This window comes from Mesoplodon densirostris, chromosome 2 (assembly GCF_025265405.1).
Source record: "Mesoplodon densirostris isolate mMesDen1 chromosome 2, mMesDen1 primary haplotype, whole genome shotgun sequence".
Classification (NCBI taxonomy): domain Eukaryota; kingdom Metazoa; phylum Chordata; class Mammalia; order Artiodactyla; family Ziphiidae; genus Mesoplodon; species Mesoplodon densirostris.
The window spans coordinates 146,324,569-146,349,058 of NC_082662.1; the positions used below are offsets into that span (position 1 = coordinate 146,324,569).

General features: G+C 36.9%; 1 protein-coding gene and 1 pseudogene across 2 annotated transcripts in view; one reads left to right on the forward strand and one right to left on the reverse strand.

Annotated features, from left to right (window-relative positions):
• The window catches only part of RPS6KC1 (ribosomal protein S6 kinase C1), a 206,394-nt gene that overhangs the window by 4,271 nt on the left and 177,633 nt on the right, over positions 1-24,490 (forward strand). For both annotated transcript variants that reach the window (XM_060091115.1, XM_060091116.1), the window contains exons 2-3: positions 15,980-16,015; positions 22,139-22,259. In XM_060091115.1, coding sequence (XP_059947098.1) covers positions 15,980-16,015; positions 22,139-22,259 — 157 coding nt within the window. The remainder of the gene's footprint in view (positions 1-15,979; positions 16,016-22,138; positions 22,260-24,490) is intronic.
• LOC132483224 (NADH dehydrogenase [ubiquinone] flavoprotein 2, mitochondrial-like) lies at positions 22,481-23,225 on the reverse strand (annotated as a pseudogene).

A 24,490-nucleotide genomic window follows, 5' to 3' on the forward strand; every position in this document is an offset into this window, starting at 1 on the left:
ACAGCTATTAGGAACATTTATATACAAGTCTCTGTACAAATGTGGGCTTTTATTTCTCTAATAGCACACAGCCTTGTTTACTATACCTTTATACTAAGTTGAAATCTGGTAGTCTTAGTCCTCTTTCTTTTTCTTTCTCAAAATTGTTTTGGCTATTCTAGATTGTTTGCATTTTCATAAAAAGTTTGGAATCAGCTTGTCAAGTTCTACAAACATGGCTACCCAGATTTTGATTGGGATTACCTTGAGAATGTAGATCAATTTCAGAAGAATTGATATCTTTAAACAGTATTGAATCTTCTGATCCATGAATGCGCATCTTCCATGTATTTAGCTCTTTAATTTGAACCATATTTTCTAGTTTTCAGTGTGCAGGTCTTGCACATAAAGTAATTTGGGTTTGTTTTCAAACTGTGAGAATACATGTCTTTATTTTACATAGCTAACGTTTACTGAGTATTAATAGCAGACACTTCTGTGGTGCTTTCTATGAGTCAAGCTCTATTCTAAGAACTTTATATAAATTAGCACATTTTTCATAGCAGCCCGATGAGCAGCTGCAATTATTATTCTCACTTTATTGTGAGAAAATTGAAGCACAGAGAGGTTAAATAACTTGCCTAGGGTCACACAACTAGCAAATTATGGAGTCTAGATTTGAACCCTGGTAGACTGGGTTTTTAATCCCAGTGCTATGCTGAATACCTAAACATATTTCGTTAGAGGCTGTGGCTGTACTGTAGCTTGGCAAAAGTGATAGATGCAAGTATACTACAGTGATTAGGATGATGTGAACAAAGGGGAGCAAGGAATGAATAGAAGTACTCAGCTTGACTCGAATCTGAAAGCTGCCATTTCCAAAGCTTCGTATTCAGGCATTATTTGTATTGCTTAGAGGGAACCTGCTTTCAATTCCTGAGCACATTCTTGTATGGCCTGCTTGTGCTTGGGAAGATAATTATTTGTAGTTTTCTAAGTATGCTGGTACCCTGCATTCTTCCATACCTCTCTGTTAGATGCTGTTTCCTCTGTCTGGAATGCTCTTTCCTTTTGTCTTGGCAGTCCCTGCTCATCTGCAGTGTTAGCTCCTGCCCTGTGTTCTACAGGAAGCCTTTCTTTTTTTTTGAATTTTATTTCCTTTATTTGTAATTTCTATTTGGGCCTCCCCATCACCACCACCTTCCCCACACATATAAATCTGCCCTTATAATATGATCATCACCATTAATTATACAGTTGTACAAAACCAGAATCAGGAATTTAAAAGTTTCCTTTTTTTTTCCCCACAACTCACACACACACACTGTATTTTATTTTTACAAGAGATAAATAAACTGACACCAACCATTGTAAATGGGTGACCACAACAAAAGCAACAATGATTGAATTACCAAACACGAAACACACTCATACTATGTCATAATATTGACATTCAGTCCAATAATCCTCCACTGTAACAGCTCCTTTACTTTGCAGTGAAAATTGATTTGTATATTTTTTGCTTCTGAGTCCTTGTGGGATTTTTTTTAATTCAAATAGAAAGTCACAAAAATTATAATCATCCTCATCAGTTCACTCAGTCCCATGTAATTAATTTATTTTTCCTCTTGATCTTTTGTTAGCACTTTTATGAATTCATGTTTTCCATTAGAGCTCTGAAAATGCTTATTCATTCAGTTAAGCAGTATAGTCAGTTACCAGAAACCTGCACTTGTCAGAGTCTTTTCCATGAACACCTTGAAGGTGAAACCCTTTTATAGGAAAATTTTTGCAAAAGCATCAGAGTACACCCAGGACAGTCTGTAAATGACAAAAGACTTAAAAATGACCATGGTTAAAGATTTGATGAAAGTTCATAATAATGCAGTTGACAAGGAAATTTAGTTATTTCTGAGATATACATTTTAAAGTAATAACTAGAATTATGACTTATAACATTATACCAGAACATATAAGATTTTTAGAAATTTCATGTAATGTCTGAAACATTTATATTAACATATTGCCATACAAATAAGCCAAAGAAAGTTTAGTATTAGTTGTTTTTTTTTTTTTTTTTTTTTTTTTTTGCTGTACGCGGGCCTCTCACTGCTGTGGCCTCTCCCGTTGCGGAGCACAGGCTCCGGACACACAGGCTCCGCGGCCATGGCTCGCGGGCCCAGCCGCTCCGCGGCATGTGGGATCCTCCGGGATCGGGGCACGAACCCGTGTCCCCTGCATCGGCAGGCGGACTCTCAACCACTGCGCCACCAGGGAGGCCCTTGTTTGTTTTTTTATACTGCAGGTTCTTATTAGTCATCAGTTTTATATACATCAGTGTATACATGTCAATCCCAATCGCCCAATTCAGCACACCACCATCCCCACCCCACTGCAGTTTTCCCCCCTTGGTGTCCATACATTTGTTCCCTACATCTGTGTTTCAACTTCTGCCCTGCAAACTGGTTCATCTTTACCATTTTTCTAGGTTCCACATACATGCGTTAATATACGATATTTGTTTTTCTCTTTCTGACTTCACTCTGTATGACAGTCTCTAGATCCATCCACGTCTCAACAAATGACTCAATTTCGTTCCTTTTTATGGCTGAGTAGTATTCCATTGTATATATGTACCACAACTTCTTTATCCATTCGTCTGTCGATGGGCATTTAGGTTGCTTCCATGACCTGGCTGTTGTATATAGTGCTGCAATGAACATTGGGGTGCATGTATCTTTTTGAATTCTGCTTTTCTCTGGGTATATGCCCACTAGTGGGATTGCTGGGTCATATGGTAATTCTATTTTTAGTTTTTTAAGAAACCTCCATACTTTTTTCCATAGTGGCTGTATCAATTTACATTCCCACCAGCAGTGCAAGAGGGTTCCCTTTTCTCCACACCGTCTCCAGCATTTGTTGTTTGTAGATTTTCTGATGATGCCCATTCTAACTGGTGTGAGGTGATAACTCATTGTAGTTTTGATTTGCATTTCTCTAATAATTAGTGATGTTGAGCAGCTTTTCATGTGCTTCTTGGCCATCTGTATGTCTTCTACGGAGAAATGTATAGTTAGGTCTTCTGCCCATTTTTGGATTGGGTTGTTTGTTTTTTTAGTATTGAGCTGCATGAGCTGTTTATATATTTTGGAGATTAATCCTTTGTCCGATGATTCATTTGCAAGTATTTTCTCCTATTCTGAGGGTTGTCTTTTCATCTTGTTTATGATTTCCTTTGCTGTGCAAAAGCTTTGAAGTTTCATTAGGTCCCACTTGTTTATTTTTGTTTTCATTTCCATTACTCTAGGAGGTGGATCAAAAAATATCTTGCTGTGACTTATGTCAAAGAGTGTTCTGCCTATGTTTTCCTCTAAGAGTTTTATAGTGCCCGGTCTTACATTTATGTCTCTAATCCATTTTGAGTTTATTTTTGTGTATGGTGTTAGGGAGTGTTCTAATTTCATTCTTTGACATGTAGCTGTCCAGTTTTCCCAGCACCACTTATTGAAGAGACTGTCTTTTCTCCATTGTATATCTGTGCTTCCTTTGTTATAGCATAGTTGACCATAGGTGCGTGAGTTTATCTCTGGGCTTTCTATCCTGTTCCATTGATCTATATTTCTGTTTTTGTGCCAGTACCATCTTGTCTTGATTACTGTAGCTTTGTAGTATAGTCTGAAGTCAGGGAGTCTGATTCCTCCAGCTACGTTTTTTCCCCTCAAGACAGCTTTGGCTATTTGGGATCTTTTGTGTCTCCATACAAATTTTAAGATTTTTTGTTCTAGTTCTGTAAAAAATGCCACTGATAATTTGATAGGGATTGCATTGAATCTGTAGATTGCTTTGGGTAGTAGAGTCATTTACACAATGTTGATTTTTCCAATCCAAGAATATGGTATATCTCTCCATCTGTTCTTTAATTTCTTTCATCAGTGTCTTATAGTTTTCTGCATACAGGTCTTTTGTCTGCTTAGGTAGGTTTATTCCTAGGTATTTTATTCTTTTTGTTGCAATGGTAAATGGGAGTGTTTCCTTAATTTTTCTTTCAGATGTTTCATCATTAGTGTATAGGAGTGCAAGAGATTTCTGTGCATTAATTTTGTATCCTGCAACTTTACCAAATTCATTGATTAGCTCTAGTAGTTTTCTGGTGGCATCTTTAGGATTCTCTATGTATAGTATCATGTCATCTGCAAACAATGAGTTTTCTTTTTTCTTTTTCAATTTGTGTTCCTTTTATTTCTTTTTCTTCCCTGATTGCCATGGCTAGGACTTCCAAAACTATGTTGAATAATAGTGGTGAGAGTGGTCCTTTTCTTGTTCCTGCTTTTAGAGGAAATGCTTTCAGTTTTTCACCATTGAGAATGGTGTTTGCTGTGGGTTTGTCATATATGGCCTTTATTATGTTGAAGTAGGTTCCCTCTATGCCCATTTTCTGGAGAGTCTTTATCATAAATGGGTGTTGAATTTTGTCAAAAGCTTTTTCTGAGTCTGTTGAGATGATCATATGGTTTTTATTCTTCAGTTTGTTAATATGGTGTATCACACTGAGTGATTTGTGTATATTGAAGAATCCTTGCATCTCTGGGATAATTCCCATTTGATCATGGTGTATGAGCCTTTTAATGTGTTGTTGGATTTTGTTTGCTAGTATTTTGTTGAGGATTTTTTTTTTTTTTTTTTTTTTTGCGGTAGGTATGTGGGCCTCTCACTGTTGTGGCCTCTCCCATTGCGGAGCACAGGCCACGGACGCGCAGGCCCAGCAGCCATGGCTCACGGGCCTAGCTGCTCCGCGGCATGTGGGATCTTCCTGGACCGGGCACGAACCTGTGTCCCTTGCATTGGCAGGCGGACTCTCAACCACTGCGCCACCAGGGAAGCCCTCGTTGAGGATTTTTGAATCTATATTCATCAGTGATATTGTTCTGTAATTATCTTTCTTTGTAGTATCTTTGTCTGGTTTTTGTATCAGGGTGATGGTGTCCTCATAGAATGAGTTTGGGAGTTTTCCTTCCTCTGCAGTTCTTTGGAAGAGTTTGAGAAGGATGGGTGTTAGCTCTTCTCTAAATGTTTGATAGAATTCACCTGTGAAGCCATCTGGTCCTGGACTTTTCTTTGTTGGAAGATTTTTGATCACAATTTCAATTTCATTACTTGTGATTGGTCTGCTCATATTTTCTGTTTCTTCCTGGTTCAGTCTTGGAAGGTTATACCTTTCTAAGAGTTTGTCCATTCCTTCCAGGTTGTTCATTTTATTGACATAGAGTTACTTGTAATAGTCTCTTAGGATGCTTTGTATTTCTGCGGTGTCCGTTGTAACTTCTCCTTTTTCATTTCTAATTTTATTGATTTGAGTCCACTCCCTCTTTTTCTTGATGAGTCTGGCTAATGGTTTGTCAATATTGTTTATCTTCTCAAAGAACCAGCTTTTAGTTTTATTGGTCTTTGCTATTATTTTCTTTGTTTCTATTTCATTTATTTCTGCTCTGATCTTTATGATTTCTTTCTTTCTGCTAACTTTGGGTTTTGTTTGTTCTTCTTTCTCTCGTTCCTTTAGGTGTAAGGTTAGATTGTTTATTTGAGATTTTTCTTGTTTCTTGAGGTAGGCTTGTATAGATATAAACTTCCCTTTAGAACTGGTTTTGCTGCATCCCATAGGTTTTGGATGATCATGTGTTCATTGTCATTTGTCTCTAGGTATTTTTTGATTTCCTCTTTGATTTCTTCAGTGATCTCTTGGTCATTTAGTAACGTATTGTTTAGCTTCCATGTGTTTGTGTTTATTAGGTTTTTTCCCCTGTAATTCATTTCTAATCTCATAGTGTTGTGGTCAGAAAAGATGCTTGATATGATTTCACTTTTCTTAAGTTTACTGAGGCTTGATTTGTGACCCAAGATGTGATCTATCCTGGAGAATGTTCCATGTGCACTTGAGAAGAAAGTGTAATCTGTTTTTGGAATGTCCTATAAATATCAATTAAATCTATCTGGTCTATTGTGTCTTTTAAAGCTTGTGTTTCCTTATTTATTTTCTGTTTGGATGATCTGTCCATTGGTGTAAGTGAGGTGTTAAAGTCCCCCACTATTCTTGTGTTACTGTCGATTTCCTCTTTTAGAGCTGTTAGCAGTTGCCTTATGTATTGAGGTGCTCCTATGTTGGGTGCATATATATTTATAATTGTTATATCTTCTTCTTGGATTGATCCCGTGATTATTACGTAGTGTCCTTCCTTGTCTTGTGTGACATTCTTTATTTTAGAGTGTATTTTATCTCATATGAGTATTGCTACTCCAGCTTTCTTTTGATTTCCATTTGCATGGAATATCTTTTTCCATCCCCTCACTTTCAATCTGTATGTGTCGCTAGGTCTGAAGTGTTTCTCTTGTAGATAGCATATATATGGGTCTTGTTTTTGTATCCATTCAGCAAGCCTGTGTCTTTTGGTTGGAGCATTTAATCCATTCACATTTAAGGTAATTATCCATATGTATGTTCCTATGACCATTTTCTTAATTGTTTTGGGTTTGTTTTTGTAGGTCCTTTTCTCCTCTTGTGTTTCTCACTTAGAGATGTTCCTTTAGCATTTGTTTTAGAGCTGGCTTGGTGGTGCTGAATTCTCCTAGCTGTTGCTTGTCTCATCGAATCTGAATGAGATCCTTGCTGGGTAGAGTAATCTTGGTTGTAGGTTCTTCCCTTTCATCACTTTATCATGCCACTCCCTTCTGGCTTGTGGAGTTTCTGTTGAGAAATCAGCTGTTAACCTTATGGGAGTTCCCTTGTATGTTATTTGTCGTTTTTCCCTTGCTACTTTCAATAATTTTTCTTTGTCTTTGATTTTTGCCAGTTTGATTACTATGTGTCTCAGCGTGTTTCTCCTTGCGTTTATTCTGTATGGGACTCTCTGTGCTTCCTGGACTTGGGTGGCTATTTCCTTTCCCATGTTAGGGAAGTTTTCAAGTATAATCTCTTCAGATATTTTCTCGGGTCCTTTCTCTCTCTCTACTCCTTTTGGGAACCCTATAATGCAAATGTTGTTGCCTTTAATGTTGTCCCAGAGGTCTCTTAGTCTGTCTCCATTTCTTTTCATTCTTTTTTCTTTATTCTGTTCCTCAGCAGTGAATTCCCCCATTCTGTCTTCCAGGTCACTTATCCGTTCTTCTGCCTCAGTTATTCTGCTATTGATTCCTTCTAGTGTAGTTTTCATTTCAGTTATTGTATTGTTCATCTCTGTTTGTTTGTTCTTTGATTCTTCTAGGTCTTTGTTAAACATTTCTTGCATCTTCTCAATCTTTGCCTCCATTCTTTTTCCAAGGTCCTGGATCATCTTCACTATCATTATTCTGAATTCTTTTTCTGGAAGATTGCCTATCTCCATTTCAGTTAGTTGTTTTTCTGGGGTTTTATCTTGTTCCTTCATCTGGTACATAGCCCTCTGCCTTTTCATCTGTCTATCTTTCTGTGAATGTGGTTTTTGTTCCACAGGCTGCAGGATTGTAGTTCTGCTTGCGTCTGCCCTCTGGTGGATGAGTCTATCTAAGAGGCTTGTGGAAGTTTCCTCTATTTTTGTGTTTTTAAGGAACCGCCATATTGTTCTCCACAGTGGCTGTATCCATTTACATTCCCACCAACAGTGTAAGAGGGTTTCATTTTCTCTGTACCCTCTCCAGCATTTGTTATTTGTAGACTTTTTACTGATGGCCATTCTGACTGGTGTGAGGTGGTACCTCATTATAGTTTTGGTATGCATTACTCTAATAATTAATGATGTTGAGCATCTTTTCACGTGCCCACTGGCCATCTGTATGTCTTCTTTGGAGAAATGTCTATTAAGCTTTTTTACCCATTTTTCGATTGGGCTGTTTGTTCTTTTTGTTGTTGAGTTGTATGAGCTGTTTGTATATTTTGGAGATTAAGCCCTTGTCAGTCTCATCATTTGCAAATATTTTCCCCCTTTCTGTAGGTTGTCTTTTAATTTTTTTTCATGGTTTCTTTTGCTGTGCAAAAGCTTGTAAGTTTGATTAGGTCTCATTTGTTTATTTTTGTGTTTATTTTTATTGCCTTGGGAGACTGACCTAAGAAAACATTGGTACAATTTATGTCAGAGAATGTTTTGCCTGTTCTCTCTTCTAGGAGTTTTATGGTGTCAGGTCTTATGTTTAAATCTTTAAGCCATTTTGAGTTTGTTTTTTGCATGGTGTGAGGTTTATTTTGGTTTATGTTGTGCATGTTCTGACTTCATTGATTTACATGCAGCTGGCGAACTTTCCTAGCACTACTTGCTGAAGAGAGTGTCTTTTTCCCTTTTTATATTCTTGCCTCCTTTGTCGAAGATTAATTGGCTCTAGGTGTGTGGGTTTATTTCTGGGCTCTATATTTTTTTCCATTGATCCATATGTCTGTTTTTGTACCAGTACCACACTATTTTGACTACTGTAGCTTTGTAGTATTGTCTGAAGTATGGAAGAGTTATGCCTCCTGCTTTGTTTATTTTTTTCCTCAGGATTGCTTTGGCAATTCTGGGTCTTTTATGGTTCCATATAAATTTTTGGATTATTTGTTCTAGTTCTGTGAAAAATGTCTTGGGTATTTTGATAGGGATCACATTAAATCTGTAGATTGCTTTGGGTAGCATTGCCATTTTAACAATATTAATTCTTCCAATCCAAGAGCATTGGATATCTTTCCATTTCCTTGAATCCTCTTTAATTTCCTTCATTAATGTTTTATAGTTCTCAAGTATGTCTTTCACCTCCTTGGTCTGGTTTATTCCTAGGTGTGGAAAGTCATATCTTTGAGAAATGAAACGAGTGGGCATGTCTCTCTTTTTTCATTGTGTTTGATTATTTGTATCTTGACACTTAGTTTTTTTTTTTAATATGTTACTTTTGTTAATATTTTATCCTGTTAGATCTGATATTACCCTAAACTAGAAGCTGAATAGTAATAGTGAAGTGGCCATCAGAAGACGTGATTATAATAAATTGCTCATAAAAGTAGCTTTTTAAAATTTATGTTTAACTGATTTCCATTTGTTTCTAAAGGGACTTATTTTGTGATCATTTTTGGTAGGAAATACAATAGCTAGATTTGAATAAATTTTGTAGTTTTATTTTCCAGTAGCTATCTCTTAATCTTATGAAGAAGACAATTCTTTTGTATATGTCTGAGTTAAGAGGTTGATTTCAAATCATTCTTATGAGTTATTATGATAATAATTAGATAAAAGAGTGCCTTTCACTTGACTTTTAAGGAAACTAGGTAAAACTTATTAAGATGTAGATAGGGCCTCCCTGGTGGCGCAAGTGGTTGAGAGTCCGCCTGCCGATGCAGGGGATACGGGTTCGTGCCCCGGTCTGGGAGGATCCCATATGCCGCGGAGCGGCTGGGCCCGTGAGCCATGGCCGCTGAGCCTGCGCGTCCGGAGCCTGTGCTCCGCAACGGGAGAGGCCACAACAGTGAGAGGCCCGCATACCGCAAAAAAAAAAAAAAAAAAAAAAAAAAAAAAAAAAAAAAAAAAAAAAAAAGATGTAGATAAAGTAAGTTAGCACTGGAAAGGATTTAGAGGACCTAATGACAGCATGGTTTGTTGTTTATTATGGGCCTTAGCTAGGCCAAGCCACAACATTCATTCTTTTTTTTTTTTTTTTTTTTAAGATGGGCAAGAGGGCTTATTTTAAGGTTGCTTTTCTTTGGTTTAGCACTGAACTGGCAAGAAAGCAGTTTATAGCTAGTGCCAGAGCTGGTATTCAGACTCTCTTCTTTGATCCTTCTGATCTGCCAAAGTGCTTCTTCAACGTCTATTTTTTGGTTTACTTGCATTTCTTTGTGAAAGACAAATGGGTTTACCTAACAGGCATTAGGACTATTACTTGGAATTTTAATCTCTAGGAGGGTAGATCTGTTATGTCCTGGAAAGAGCACTTTGTTCGGAATCACAGAATTGTGAGATCCAATCCTCTCTGTTACTGATTAATCTGATTAGTATTAGTATGATAATATATGCTCTTGGTCCTTGGTTATCTCATTCTACCAGGCAATATTGTCTTGTTGATTGAATGAAACAAAGTATTTAATTTCTTAGCACAGTAAGAGAGAGTTAACCTTCACTGTGAGCCCTTATTTGTTTTCCTAAATTCAGAACTTGTCATTGGCATTAACCGAGGCAGATGGACTACAAACGTTGCAGTAACATTTTCCAACTGTGTTTCAAATTTTAGTAGGTGTTGCACTAAATAAATCAAATAATAATAAATAAACAACCTATGATAAAAATAAAAAGTTGAGTGGATAAATGACCTTGGGGAATACTATATATTTTCCTTTTGGAGATTTACTAGGCATAATAGTGTGTTAAGGCCTTGAGAAATTCTGCTGTAAAAAAAAAAATTTTTTTTTTAAACAAAGGTAAACTGAGTTGACCATTAAGCCTCCTTTGAAAGCACCGTTTATTAAAGAGTATCCATATTCCGTGGCACATGGCTTTTGAAGAACAGCTTTAGCACAATAATTTGCAGGATGACTTGGTGATATAATTCTCTATAGCAAAAGGCTCTTCAAGATATGTATAGTACTTACTGAGCCAGTGGTAGCTAACGCTTGCAGTGGAAATTTATGAACTTTAAATGAAAACAATCACTGCTTTAAATTCTAACTTTTGTGAAATTATAGGCTGAATTTTATGACAAAATATTGAAATTCTCCCAGAAAAAAATTACTAAATGCTAGCAATCTATATCAGGGTAAAATTACAGTATTTTTGTTTTGGAATTGATACTACTTATTGAGATGATTGCTAATATAGTTTTAAAAGTTATAGAAATCTTGGTCTGAGGGCTCAGTCTTGTTCGTATTCAGTATGATCATATTTTTCTTCAGATTCTGATTTGACATTCTTATTTTTTGTCAATTTGGCAGTCCCACTGAAGAGAATTATTTAGTTAGAAAGAGTTACTACTAAAGGACATTTGGGCTTAACTCATGTTATCCTAATACATTTGTGTTTTTGGTTTTCATTTCAGAGGACACATTGTTAACTCATTTAAGTGAGATTACACACGTGGGAATACCGAATCCTTATAGTGGGATACCAAGTGGTTGAACTTGGTAATGTATTTGGCAAGTGATTATATTTTTATAATGTGATGTAGGAATCAGACCCAGTGTTTTCACCACTGTGCTTCAGTACCTAGCAGCAGAGTAGGCACTGATATTTGTTGAATGAGTAAGAGAAAGAATAAATAAAACAATAGTGAAGGGTGTTGTGGAAGTAAGTAAAGTTAGTTATTGCTAAAAATACTGCAGATGAATGGACGGATGCAGTAGAGTACCACAGAAAGAGCACTGAACCAGGAGTCAGACTCTCCGAGTTCTCATTCCAATCTGAAGGTGAATAGCCCTGTGACCTTGCACAAGTTTCTGGATCTCTTCCTTGTTGGGTAAAAGGGGGACTCATAATAACCACTTCTGCCTAATTCATAGGTTGCTCAGAGAGTAACATGAAACACTGATATATCAATAAAATGCTTTGCAAATGCAGATGTACAAAGTCAAGTTCCCCCCCCCCACCCCCGCCACATGCCTAGCACAGTGCCTTGAACAGAATTAGCATGGATGTGGACTTTCTTTCTTAATTCTAAAAAGGAGGCTAAGAAGCAGAGTTAGGACTGATTCTTGGAGTGATTACAGAGTGTTGAGGGTAGAAGGAGGAAGAAGAACCTACAAAAGAGAAGCAAATAAACCAAAGAGGAAAGAGGAGAATCAGGCCCTCTACTTTCCAGACATGATTTTCAGTAAGCTTTATTTATGTTGTTTGGGAAAAGGATAATTAATGCTCAGGAAATAGCTTTTGACTTAATTTTCTGAACTCTGCCTAAGTAAATTTTCCCCCTTCCATATGAGAAGTATGTGAGGGTGAAGAGAAGTTCCTTTTGGGAGCTTAAAATTAAAGACCTTTGGGACTTCCCTGGTGGTCCAGTGGTTAAGAATCTGCCTTCCAGTGCAGGGGATGCAGGTTCGATCCCTGGTCGGGGAACTAAGATCCCACATGCCGCGGGACAACTAAGCCCGCATGCTGCAACTACTGAGCATGCGAGCCACGACTAGATAGCGCATGTGCCGCAATTACAGAGCCCACGTGCTCTGGAGCCCATGCGCCACACCTGAGCCGGCATGCCACAACTAGAGAAAAGCCCCTGCGCTGCAATGAAGAGCCTTCACGCCGCAGTGAAAGATCCCGTATGTTGCAACAAAGATCCCATGTGCTGCAACTAAGACCCAACACAGCCAAAAATAAATAAATAAATATAAAAAAATTAAAGACCTTCACTTAGGTAGTTTGAGTACTTAGGCTTTGATTTTCTGTAATAACCATGAGTAACTTACTATGAAAACATTGAAGGTCTTAAGTCACTAAACTGTTCTTGTCTGCTTCTGGGATGCCACTGTGGTCTGGACAAGAATTCAGTGAGCATTCAGTATCATGGGAAGCGCCTAGGATGAAGCACTTCTTACTCTGTTGCTTAGCACACTACAGTCTTGTGCACCACCAGACTGTTAGCTCTGGGAGTTATGAAGGTGGGGACTTTCTTTTGCTCACCATCGTAGCCCCAGCACACAGCAGAAGTATGTGAGCCAGTAAGAGTGTGGATGAGGAATCATAATCAGATTGGTTATTTCTGATGAAATGGTTTTAAAATTGTGGATATCATTAGGGGATTACTAATGTATTTTTGCATATTGCAGTACACATATATTGGATTTCTGGAATGGCTTGCCTGAGGAAAATCTAAAATGTGATACTTCTGATACATTCACCAAACCAGGAAATAATTTCTTTTGTCACAAAAAGATCATTTGCATGTGTAAAAAAAGATTATTTAAAATAGCAAGGTACTTTAGTATGTTTATAAAATGATTGAGTTGTAAATTCAGGAAATTAGTAAATTTTCAGAAAGGTACATCTTAGAATGTAAGGAACAGCTGAATAAATCTTATTGCCAGTGATCATATGTTGATTATTTTTGGTGGGTGGATATTAGTGGATTGATTATCTCTAACTTTCTTCTTGTTACCACATTTTATAAAAATATAAGAAAAAATTATAGGAGGCAAAATTAAATCATTTAATTATGTGAAACACCTTACTTTTGGAAAGGTGTGTGTGCTTCCAAAATCTTTTGGAAAGTTTTTTCGGGGAGGGTTGGAATTTGAAAGTAATAGCTAAAATTCAATATTTGAATAACATATGGTTGTTAGTTAGCTTTCTAACCTCTTACTTTAAATCTGTGTTGTTTAATATGGTAGCCATTAGCCATATGTGGCTACTTTTATTTAAATTTAATTTAAATGAAATAAAATTAAAAATTAAGTTCTTCAGTTGCAGTAGCCATATTTCAAGTGCTCAGTAGCCACACAGAAGCATGTGGCCAGAGGCTACTGTTCTGTATAGTGCAGATAGGGAACATTTCCTTCCATCATCAGAGAAAGTATTATTGGACAGCACTGTTTTAAATTAATGAAAATTGCTAAGAGATTTCACCAAATTTTATATCCTGAAAATTGTAGAATAGAGTGGCAAGAAATTGAAAACCTTTTCTGTTGGCATTCTTTTTTTAAAAGTTAATTTATTAATTTATAAATTATTTATTTATTTTTGGCTGTGTTGAGTCTTCATTGCTGCACATGGGGTTTCTCTAGTTGCAGCGACTGGGGGTACTCTTTGTTGCGGTGCATGGGCTTCTCATTGCGGTGGCTTCTCTTGTTGTGGAGCACGGGCTCTAGGCGTGTGGGCTTCAGTAGTTGTGGCACGCAGGCTCAGTAATTGCAGCTCGCGGGCTCTAGAGTGCAGGCTCAGTAGTTGTGGCGCACGGGCTTAGTTGCTTCGTGGCATGTGGGATCTTCCTGGTCCAGGGTTCGAACCCGTGTCCCCTGCATTGGCAGGCAGATTCTTAACCACTCTGCCACCAGGGAAGTCCCTCTGTTGGCATTCTTGCGTTAAACTCTCTAGTAAGAGAGAGAGGGAGATGACTTTTTAATTATGGAGTTCTTGTTCTGTTCGTATTTGATGTCAATTATAGGCAGGCCAGGCAGGGACTATTATTCCCATTTTACAGAGGAGATCAGACCTAGGGAGTATTATCCTCATTTTACAGAGGAGACCAAACCTGTAAGTGGAGCAACTATAATTTGAACCCAGGTTTGTCTGACTTTAAATAGTATACTTTTTGTTTTTGTTTTGGACCTCAGGGGTAGTGTTGAGTTGATCATAATCTCCCAGTTCATTGTCACCAGTCATCAAGGACTTTTTTCCTCTCATTCACAGTCAACAATTTTAATATGTTTGGTGTATCTTTTTGTTTGTTTCTGCAAAATACATATTGTAGCATCAAATTCATGATTTTTACATTTGCATAGAGGGTATTATGTATCTAATGTGAGATTTTCCCACTCTACAATGCTATTTGATGATTTAAGCACCCAGCCTTCTTCTTTTTTGTAAATTTTGTGAGGAATTCTTTGTAAATGGTGTTAGACTTTTTGGCTTTTGTCATTAGAGAAGTCTGAAAGAATCCACTGCCTCCCCTCCCCACCCCCCTTGCTCAGGGAATATTGATAGGATTATTTGTCCCCGAATGATGTATATAATTTTAAAAATTTAATCCTTGAATATTTACTGAATATTTACCACAAGTCAGTTACTGGCCAGGGGAGTATAGCAGTGAACAAAACAGACAAAAGTCCTTGCCTACACACAGGTTACAAAATAGATAACAAGTAAAATACATAGCATAATATTTTGAAAACCATAAATCAAGGGAAAAGGATAGAGAATGCCAGGTGTGAGTAGAGCTGTATTTTAAATAGGAAGGACAGAAAAGTCCTCGCTGAGAAATTGACATTTGGGTAAAGATTTGAAAGAGATGAAGGAACAACCCATGAAAATACTGAGGGGAAAAGCATTTCAGGCAAAGGGAACAGTGAGCATGGTAGCCTTCAGGTAGGGGTGGGGATACACTTGATAAATTTGACCTCCTGGAAAAGAGATCTGTGTGGGTGGAAAGATGGGGTGGGGGTCCAAGAGGTAATAGGGTTAGGTCCTGGGGCCTTGAAGGATAGTAAGGGATGATGCCAGGTGCCAATCACACCTTAAAGGCCCATATGCAGTCAGTCTTAGGAATTTAAATTTGAATTTAACTGTAAAATGCAGCTCACAAGCGACCCTAAAGCTCCTTCCATTCCAGCTTGTCCAGCGTTCCTTCTCTTGTGTCTGGAATCCTCTCCTCCCCCTCATCCTTCATCTTTGATGTTTTCCCTGACCTTTTCTGTCTGTTTTATTTGCACCTCCATCCCTGTTCCTATCTTAGTCTGTACTTACAGAATGGCCATCGTATCATGTTTACTGTTTTATGCCTTCAGCCAGGAGCTCCTTAAGGATGAGGACGATGTGTATAATTTTTTACGGGTTACTTTTGTTTTCTTCTTCACCATTAGGAGGTCAGTGATTACTTCTAACAAATCGTGGTGTATGGGAGCATTGTGGTTGCTGTTTTTTTTCTTTAACTTGAAATTTTTATTGAGCTAATTGTAGATTCACATACAGTTGTAAGAAATAATACAGAAAAAAAGACAAAAAATGGAAAAAAAATAAAGCAGTGCTATCCTTTTGTATACTTTGTCCAGGTGCAGCTGCTTTTTATGCTTCTGATTTATATGTAGGCTGGAAAGGGGGATAGACAAGCTGTTAGAATTATGTCAAGTAAGAGGGAAAGCATGAGGCATTCTCTTGTGAATGTAATAATACATGAACTTTAGCATGTGGACTTTATTTTAGTTGCCTTTTTGCTTAATTTTTAGTATGTGTTTCAGATACTGAAGTTATTATATAACTGACTTCTGTGTAAGTGATATAATATAGTATTTCTTTTTCTTTAAGCAAATTGAATTTTTCATACAAATGCTGTTGAAAGTAATGAAATGATTTATGTGTATGCTTTGTTTTAGGTTGTTTCACGAAGAAATCCAGAGGATGTCCAGGAGGTAACATGTTTATCCATATGAAAATTTTATTTTATGTATTTGACAAAAATTTACTTAAATGCTTTATTGAGGAAACAATTATTTGTATGTCGGTTTTTGTATTTGTATGTTTATCTGGAGATTGTCTGCAATTCATTAAACAATAGTTGAAATGTCTTATTTCAGACCTATTAAGTACATGTTAAGTTTCAGTAGGTGTTAAGTTATATAAATAAGAACTTCAGGAATTATAGTGCCGTTTAATAATGTGATAATTTTTCTGATAACTACAACTCATAAGATTTCAGTATCAGTTAAGGGCCCCTCTTTACCTATTTCAAAATCATGATGCCTGTTTGGTTTTTTTAAAAAAAAAGAGAAAGTATTTGGTAACTAGTATTAATTTTAAAGATCATAATAATAAATTATGTGTTTCCATTTACTTTCATTTTTATACTGAGTTGGCATGTTCGAAAACTGCTTTGGGTGTAGATGTTTCTTTTTAAAATTTTGTAGTTTTTTTACAGACAATTTCCCTCTTTCTAAAATAACAGCTTGTTATATTTTTGCTTAAAACTGTGGAATTCTCTATTTATAATTACTTTATCCTTGTTATATATCCTTTAGGAATCCTAACTGTGAGGAGTTAGCTTTTTTTTTTAACATTTTAAAATTTACTTTCATTTTGGTCCTTGCTTATTTACAGTAGGATTAGAAGAGCATATATATATATATTTTTTTTTCTTCCTACTAAAGTGTTTAAAACAGATGTTGTAAATTGGCAGTCTTGATTCTGCAAGTTATTTTTTTAATTGCATTTTAATGTCTTCAGGTGAACTATATGCTATCTATTTAGCCACAAGCCCCACTACTCCTTACTGTACATACCTGGCTTGATTCATAGATTTAAATTGATTGTTTGCTACCGGTTGGTTTGAATTTGTGACACATGTTTAGATAATATTTTAACTTTTATATATTACCATTACTTGCTATATCTGATCTGATACTTGTTTTTGTCCTGTTGTTAAAAAAAGTTCAATAAAAGACACATTTTAAAATGATTTCATACTTTTTCCTTAGGGGTTTTAAGATATCTCACCCCACCCCCCACCAATAGCCAGGAAGAGAATATTGTAATATTGTTATTTAGGAAGAAAAGGCTATATCTATATCTATGTCTAGATCTGTATCTATATATCTCTATCCTTTCAAAATGGCAGTGAAAATAACTTGTACCTTTGATTGATAAAGTACTCTTTCTACTTAAGTGTCAGTTGATTAGTATGAACTATTCCTTAGAATTCTATTAATTATGTTGAATTAATAGTCAATACCAGGCTATTCTGCTTTTGAAAATTTACAACTCTGTTAGAATTGAAAATGGGTTGTGTTTCCGTTGAATACATTGTCTGATTGCTGTGTTGTAGTTTGTAGCTTGATGTTCCCCTTTTCCAGGGAGAATCCTGAACCAACCTATCCATGAACATACTCTCTGCCATTTCCTTAATCCTTTTTTGGGGAAATCTCTTTTATAATAACAACTGTTGGTGAACCATTCATCAGAAAACTCTTGTAAGTGTCCTTTAGTTAGACGATTGCATGGTCCTTTGTTAGAAATGGAATAAAATTTTGAAAAGAATGTCTTCTGTCTAGCTTGCTTCTTGAAGTATAAATATCCTTGAAGTTATAGCAACATTTTTTGGTTTCCCACGTATTTCATTTAAACATTGGAATTCTTATTTAGGAGAGGAATTTTACCACCTAGAATTTGTTTCTGTTTCCTTTCTTTTCACTTTCTTTCTCTGTTTACAAATTCATTTAGTTATTGCTTAGAATTTAGTCATGCTTCACAAGTGCTATTGAAGATCAGTAGATGTACTGCTTGTCTAAGCAAGTATAGGGCTAATAATATGGTATCCTTATAAATGTGGAGAAATTTAGCTCTTTTTTACACACACACACACACCCCTTGGTGCATGCTACCAGATAGCTCTGTTTTCTTCCTAAGGATGCCAAAACACTCACATGGAGTAAATAATTTAAAATTACCCAGGATAGTTTTTTCTTTTTATCTTTTAAAAATTCCCTCTAAATTTTTATTTATTAAGAGCAGCATGGGTGAATCTTAAGGGGGATAGCAATAGTTAATGTGGCTTCTTGTTCAGTAGATTCTCTAGAGCAGGGGTCCCCAACGCCCCGGGCCTCGGACTGGTACTGATCCGTGGTCTGTTAGGAAGTGGGCTGCACAGCAGGAGGTGAGTGGCAGGCGAGTGAGCAAAGCTTCATCTGCCGCTCCCCATTGCTCGCGTTACCGCATGAAACGCCCCCCATGCCTCCCCCTCCCTCCCCCCCGCAGTCCATGGAAAAAGTGTCTTCCATGAAACTGGTCCCTGGTGCCAAAAAGGTTGGGGACCACTGCTCTGAACACTTGCAGAAGGTAAAGAAAAAGATGGAGATGTTGTGCCCTCCTCCCCCCACCTTTAAAAAAAAAAGTAACCTATAGCTCTGTTTCTCTCTAGGTAGTAAATTTCACAGGGGAAATGTGGGAAATGAGAACCAAAATAGAACTTTCTATGTATCATGTCAGAAATCTCTAACGTTGAAGACATTTCATAAATAAAATAGTTTTAGAAAAGCTACTTGAGCACATTCTGAAATGTGTCAAGGGAAAGAAAAGGTTCTTCAAAAGGGGAGGAAAGAAAATTTGTAAGCAGTGATGTTGCAGGAAAAGATGATCCAGCTAGTTTTAAATACTATATGAGAGTAAAAAGGACAGAGTTAATTGAATTGAGTGGTTTTGTAAAAGATCTAAAGTTTTTTTGGTATCGTTAAGAGAAATCATTTGAAAAGAAAGCATTTGTTTTATGTAAAAAGTATTTAAGGCAGTGTTTTTAATGAAAATTAAGCTTTTATTAAATTTGTAGTCTATTATGATTGTCACTGAATTAATATTTAATTGAGGAATTTTATTCAGAGTAACTATAATAAATAGGAAATTTCTGCAGGGTTGGTTCTGCAGAGTAATAGCTGTTAATATAACTTTTTTTTTTCCTGATAGGAAAGAATTGATGATTAGAAAAAAATATGTTTTGCATGTATCTTTTGGGACTTTGTATAGTCCAGTTATAGACATCCATACTTGCTGATGTAATGGACATGTGCTTTCGTTCACATTTACATTTTGAAGATTTCTAGAAATGTCCAAGCTCAAAAGGAGTAAGAAGAAAAGGAGGCAGTAGATGGTGACATTTTGGGGATGCTTTGATTTCCTGCCTTTTTTGAAGGTTTATATTTGCTCTTAGGTATTTCACTTCTACAGTCTTAGAGTCCAGAATAAGGAATATATGAGTGAGTAAATTAGGGCATGGTGAAGAAACACAGATTCTCTAATTTTGGCTATGACAGACTATCTACTGGTTTATATGCCATGGTATTATTATTCTTATTGTGATTCAATTGTTAACTTTTGCCCTTTAAGTTACTCTGACTTTATCTGAAAATGACCCTAACTAGAATATAAATTTTATCTGCAGATTTAATTGTTTCCATGAGCTTCAGTCTTTTGAATAGCTCTCGTGTCTAGTTTATAATGGCTTTAAGGATTGCATTTCCCTTATGTAAGATTACTGTCATGACGAATTCGCTGGTGGCGCAGTGGTTGAGAATCCACCTGCCAATGCAGGCACAGGTTCGAGCCCTGGTCCGGGAAGATCCCACATGCCTCAGAGCAACTAAACCCATGTGCCACAACTACTGAGCCTGTGCTCTAGAGCCCACGAGCCACAACTGCTGAGCCCGCGTGCTACAACTACTGAAGCCCATGCACCTAGAGCCCGTGCTCCGCAACAAGAGAAGCCACCTCAGTGAGAAGCCCGCGCACTGCAACGAAGGGTAGTCCCCACTCGCCGCAACTAGAGAAAGCCTGCGTGCGGCAACAAAGACCTAACACAGACAAAAAAAAAAAAAAAAGATTACTGTCGTGAGCCCACCACCCATTTCCCCCTTAAGCCCTTGGCAAATGTGGTAGCACCATAATTTGATCTATTTAAAAAATATAAAAATAACACTATTTTCCCATGACAAAATTATGTTAATGTATCAAAATTAGAAACTACAGAGAAGCAAGATATGAAAATTAAAATCACTTGTAATCTCACTGTCCTGAGACCTTTTACTTTTCGAGTGTTGGTTTAGCTCTCTCAGTTAGTTCCTCTTACTCTGTCTTTTACTGGAACTGTTGATTTTCTGCTGTCAGCATTTGTCTTGTTTACTTCCGTTTAAAATAAAATCTCTTCTTCCATCCAGGTGTCCTGTGTCATGGCATAGCTGAGCTTCTTAAATACTTACTTTGTGCTTGGTTTCTTCCTTACTTCTGGCTGACCCCCATCATTCAGTTGTTAGATTCCTCATCTTGTTACAAATGCTGAGAAATGTTTTCTGAGTGGTTACCACCTCTCTCCCGATGACTCCCCAGTTAATACATCTTGTTTAGTTTTTGCTCTTGAACTCCAAACCTGTCTTTTCTATTGGACAACTCCAATTAAATGCCTCACATGCACCTAAATAAAATATGTCTAAAATTGAACTTCGTTCTTATCTCAAAACAGCTTTTTCTCCTTTGCTCTTTACCTTATGGAATAACACTACCATTTATCCAGTTGCAAAAGCCAAAATTTTAGTAGTTATATTTGGCATCTCACTCTCCTTTTAAATACTTCATTCCCAACCACTTCTCTCTCTTTTTTTTTTTTTTTTGTTCTAGCTATTATGTCCCTTCGGTAAGCCCACCTAAGTCAGTACTTTGTGTAGGTGCTCCTTCCATGATACGCTTGGGCTACTGTTTTAAGCATTTATCATGCTGTCTTGTGATGTAGTTATTGTGTTGGCTTATTCTTCCTAATTCGACAGGGAACTCTTTAAAGGAGGGACTTGGTTTCTCATTTCTTCATCCTTTGTGCCAACACAGTGCCTAGCATAACGTAGGCTCGTGAAAATATTTGTTTTGATGACTATTTTTATTGTCAAGTAAGTGAATAAAAGGAAGGATCGGGAGGAAGCAGTTTGTTTAAATTAATTCATATTATAGTCTGACTAGTCTCCTAGGATTAAAAGCAAGTCTCCTACATTAAAGCAAGACACTTAGTACTCATGGTAGAATTTTTGATAGTATGGCAGAGTTTAGTGAAGAATTTCTTATATACAGGAGTAGATTTTTTGACAAGTCTCTTAAATCACACTTGGTTACCTCTTTGGCCTAAGATTTGCTTATTAGCATTACGCTATTGAGTTTGTTAGAAGTGAAATAATTAGGTTTTTCAGAAGTAAAGGCCCCAATATACCAGGTAATGGAATTTAAAACTCAGTTTTACCCTATTTTGTGGCAACTGAGGGGCTGAATCAGCGACATCAAGGCCATGTGTCAAATTCTTTTTATTAAGGGTTTTTTTCTTTCTAATTTAATCTAAATAAGTTGACAATAATTTAAACTAATGAAGGTAAACTTTTACATGTTGTATAATCTAAATGATTGTTATTTTGTTTTTTGAAATACCCTAATTTTAGTGGTATTCTGATCAGGATTTACCTTGCCTCTAGAAATCTTGTTACTATTTTTATTGAGGTTTATGAAATGCAAAAGTTTAGGTTAATTATTTGCTATAAAGCCATTTTTTCAGTGTTTTTCAGATTATTCTTTTAGGGAAGTGCTGAGTATGTTTTTTATGTTTAAAAATTGTCTAAACTACTTTGTGTTTATAAACATGCTGTTTTTGAGATGAATATATATTTTGACATCTAACTCGTTTCCAGGGTAATAGTAATTAATGTTTGAAGAGGTTAAGTGACATTTTATGTAGTGTAAACCTTTTTTGTACCAGGTTGATATTTTTCTAGTATGAAGAAAATAGTACTTGTTTAAAATGAAATTTAAAAACCCAAACAGAACAGTTTGAGGAAGAATTGCTGCTTTATATTTTTAAATCAAATATTATTAGTTAATTTTAGACAGTTAACCATATTGGTTAGAACATGTATGTTTTCCTTTGCATGACAATTTTGAGCACTTTAATAAAAAGATTATTTGTTGTTCAGATATCTATGGTTTCACTGTGAGTTACACATTTAATTATCTTCTCTCTTTAGATAATTGTATGGAAGAGATATAGTGACTTTAAGAAACTACACAAAGAACTATGGCAAATTCACAAAAACTTATTCCGACGTTCAGAATTGTTTCCTCCATTTGCTAAAGGAATAGTGTTTGGTAAGTGATTATTTTGAAATTGTGATTTTTAAAAATGATGATTAGCTAATTGTGTATATATACTGAACACTGAAACACTGTACCATGAAGTCAGAAGCCCCTTATTAAGATAATTCCTATCATGCCTCAAGCAATTGAAGTTTTTTCATGTTCCTTTTTTTTTTTTAAGATAGGAGATTCCTATTTTATTTCTCCAGTGACATATTTGCTCTGAATATAAATTAAAGACCTGCTTGCACACCAAAGCCAAGTCCTTTAGGTGGTTCAGTCAAAGAGGTAAGACCTCTGGCTGGCTCACATGAGAATCATCCACTCCTTGGCCCAGGTTTTTGGATTTTGCCAGCTTTGGGTTCATCAGTAATTTCTTCAATATCCTTAAGTGTCAGATCCTCATAGTAGTTGTCATTTATTTGAATCATTGGTGCATTTACACAGGCCCCTAAACGTTCCACTTCTATAAGAGTGAAGTTTGTCAGGTGTAGTCTCCCCAACCTTTATTCCAAGCTTTTTCTGAGTGGCCTCCAGTATGCTGTCAGAATTTCGAAGCATGCAAGGTATAGTAGTGCAGACTTGAATATGATACTTTGAACTGACTTTCTATTATACATTGTATAAAAAGTTGCTACTTCATATACTCTCATTGGAGGTATTTATAAAACTTCTTCAGCCTTGTTCATAGCAGAGATGGGCAGCCATCCATTCTGTCTTTGGCTAAATCCAGGACTGGAAGCACAGCTGCTGCTTTATGCCCTTCTGGGTAGTTTTTTACAGTGGCCTCTATCTGCTTATAGTTTTCTGGTGTGAAATCAAATGGAATATCTGGGTTATTCTCAGGAGTATCTCTCTGCACAAATAAGGCTCCTCCAGCTCCATTCTGCACAGCTGTCTTATGCAAATTCCTTATATGTCTTCCCCACTGGGCGGTGAGGCAGGCTGCGTGGGCCCGGGTGCCATGGAGAGGAACATGGCAGGCCAAACTGCAGGCCTTTCAGATCTCCTGTTTTTTCATGTTCTAGCTGTGGTTTTGTTAACTCAGAATGCATTTACTCCTTTCTTTCATGAAAAAACAGCACCAGAACAACAACTCAAACTCTAACCGATGAAGCAAATAGAAAAACCCTGTAGGAACATGAGGTGACATTGAATTATTCTTATACAGTTGTCCCTTGGTGTCTGTGGGGGATTGATTCCAGGACCTCCTGTGGATACCAGAATCTGTGGATGCTCAAGTCCCTTATATAAAATGGTGTTGTGCAGTCAGCCCTCTGGATCTGCAGGTTCTGTATCTATGGATTCAACCAACTGTGGATCGGCACCTCATATAAGTGAAATCATACAGTATTTGTCCTTTTGTGACTGGCTCATTTCACTTAGCATAATTTCTCAAGATTCACCTATGTTGTATCAATAGCATGTGTCAAAATTTCCTTCTTGTGTCTGAATATAGTCCATTGTGTGTGTAGACACCATTTTGTTTATTTTTTCATCCATCAGTGAATGCTTGGATTGCTTTTACCTTTTGGCTATTAAAAATAATACTGCTGTGAACATGGGTGTACACATATCAGTTCAATTCCTGCTTTTAATTCTTTTGGGTATATACCGAAAGTGGAATTACTGGATCATAACGGTAATTTTATTTTTAGTTTTTTGAGGAACCACCATATTGTTTTCCATAGTGGCTGCTCTATTTTACATTTGCACTAGCTGTGCATAAGGGTTCCAGTTTCTCTTCCTCCTTGCCAACACTTGTTATTTTCTGTTATTTTGATACCTTGGTGTTCCTTTTTTTGCCTTCGTTTTCACATACTTAGTTTACTTTTTCTTTTTTTTTTTTTTGCGGTACGCGGGCCTCTCACTGTTGTGGCCTCTCCCATTGTGGAGCACAGGCTCCAGATGTGCAGGCTCAGCGGCCATGGCTCACGGGCCCAGCCGCTCCGTGGCATGTGGGATCTTCCCAGACCGGGGCACGAACCCGTGTCCCCTGCATCGGCAGGTGGACTCTCAACCACTGTGCCACCAGGGAAGCCCTTAGTTTACTTTTTTTATATTAAATTCTCTTTCTTAAAAAAATTCTCTTTGTTAAAATAATTGATATATATATATATTTTTTCTGCGGCACACGGGCTTCCCACTGCTGTAGCCTCTCCCGTTGCGGAGCACAGGCTCCGGACGCGCAGGCTCAGCGGCCATGGCTCACGGGCTCAGCTGCTGCGCGGCATGTGGGATCC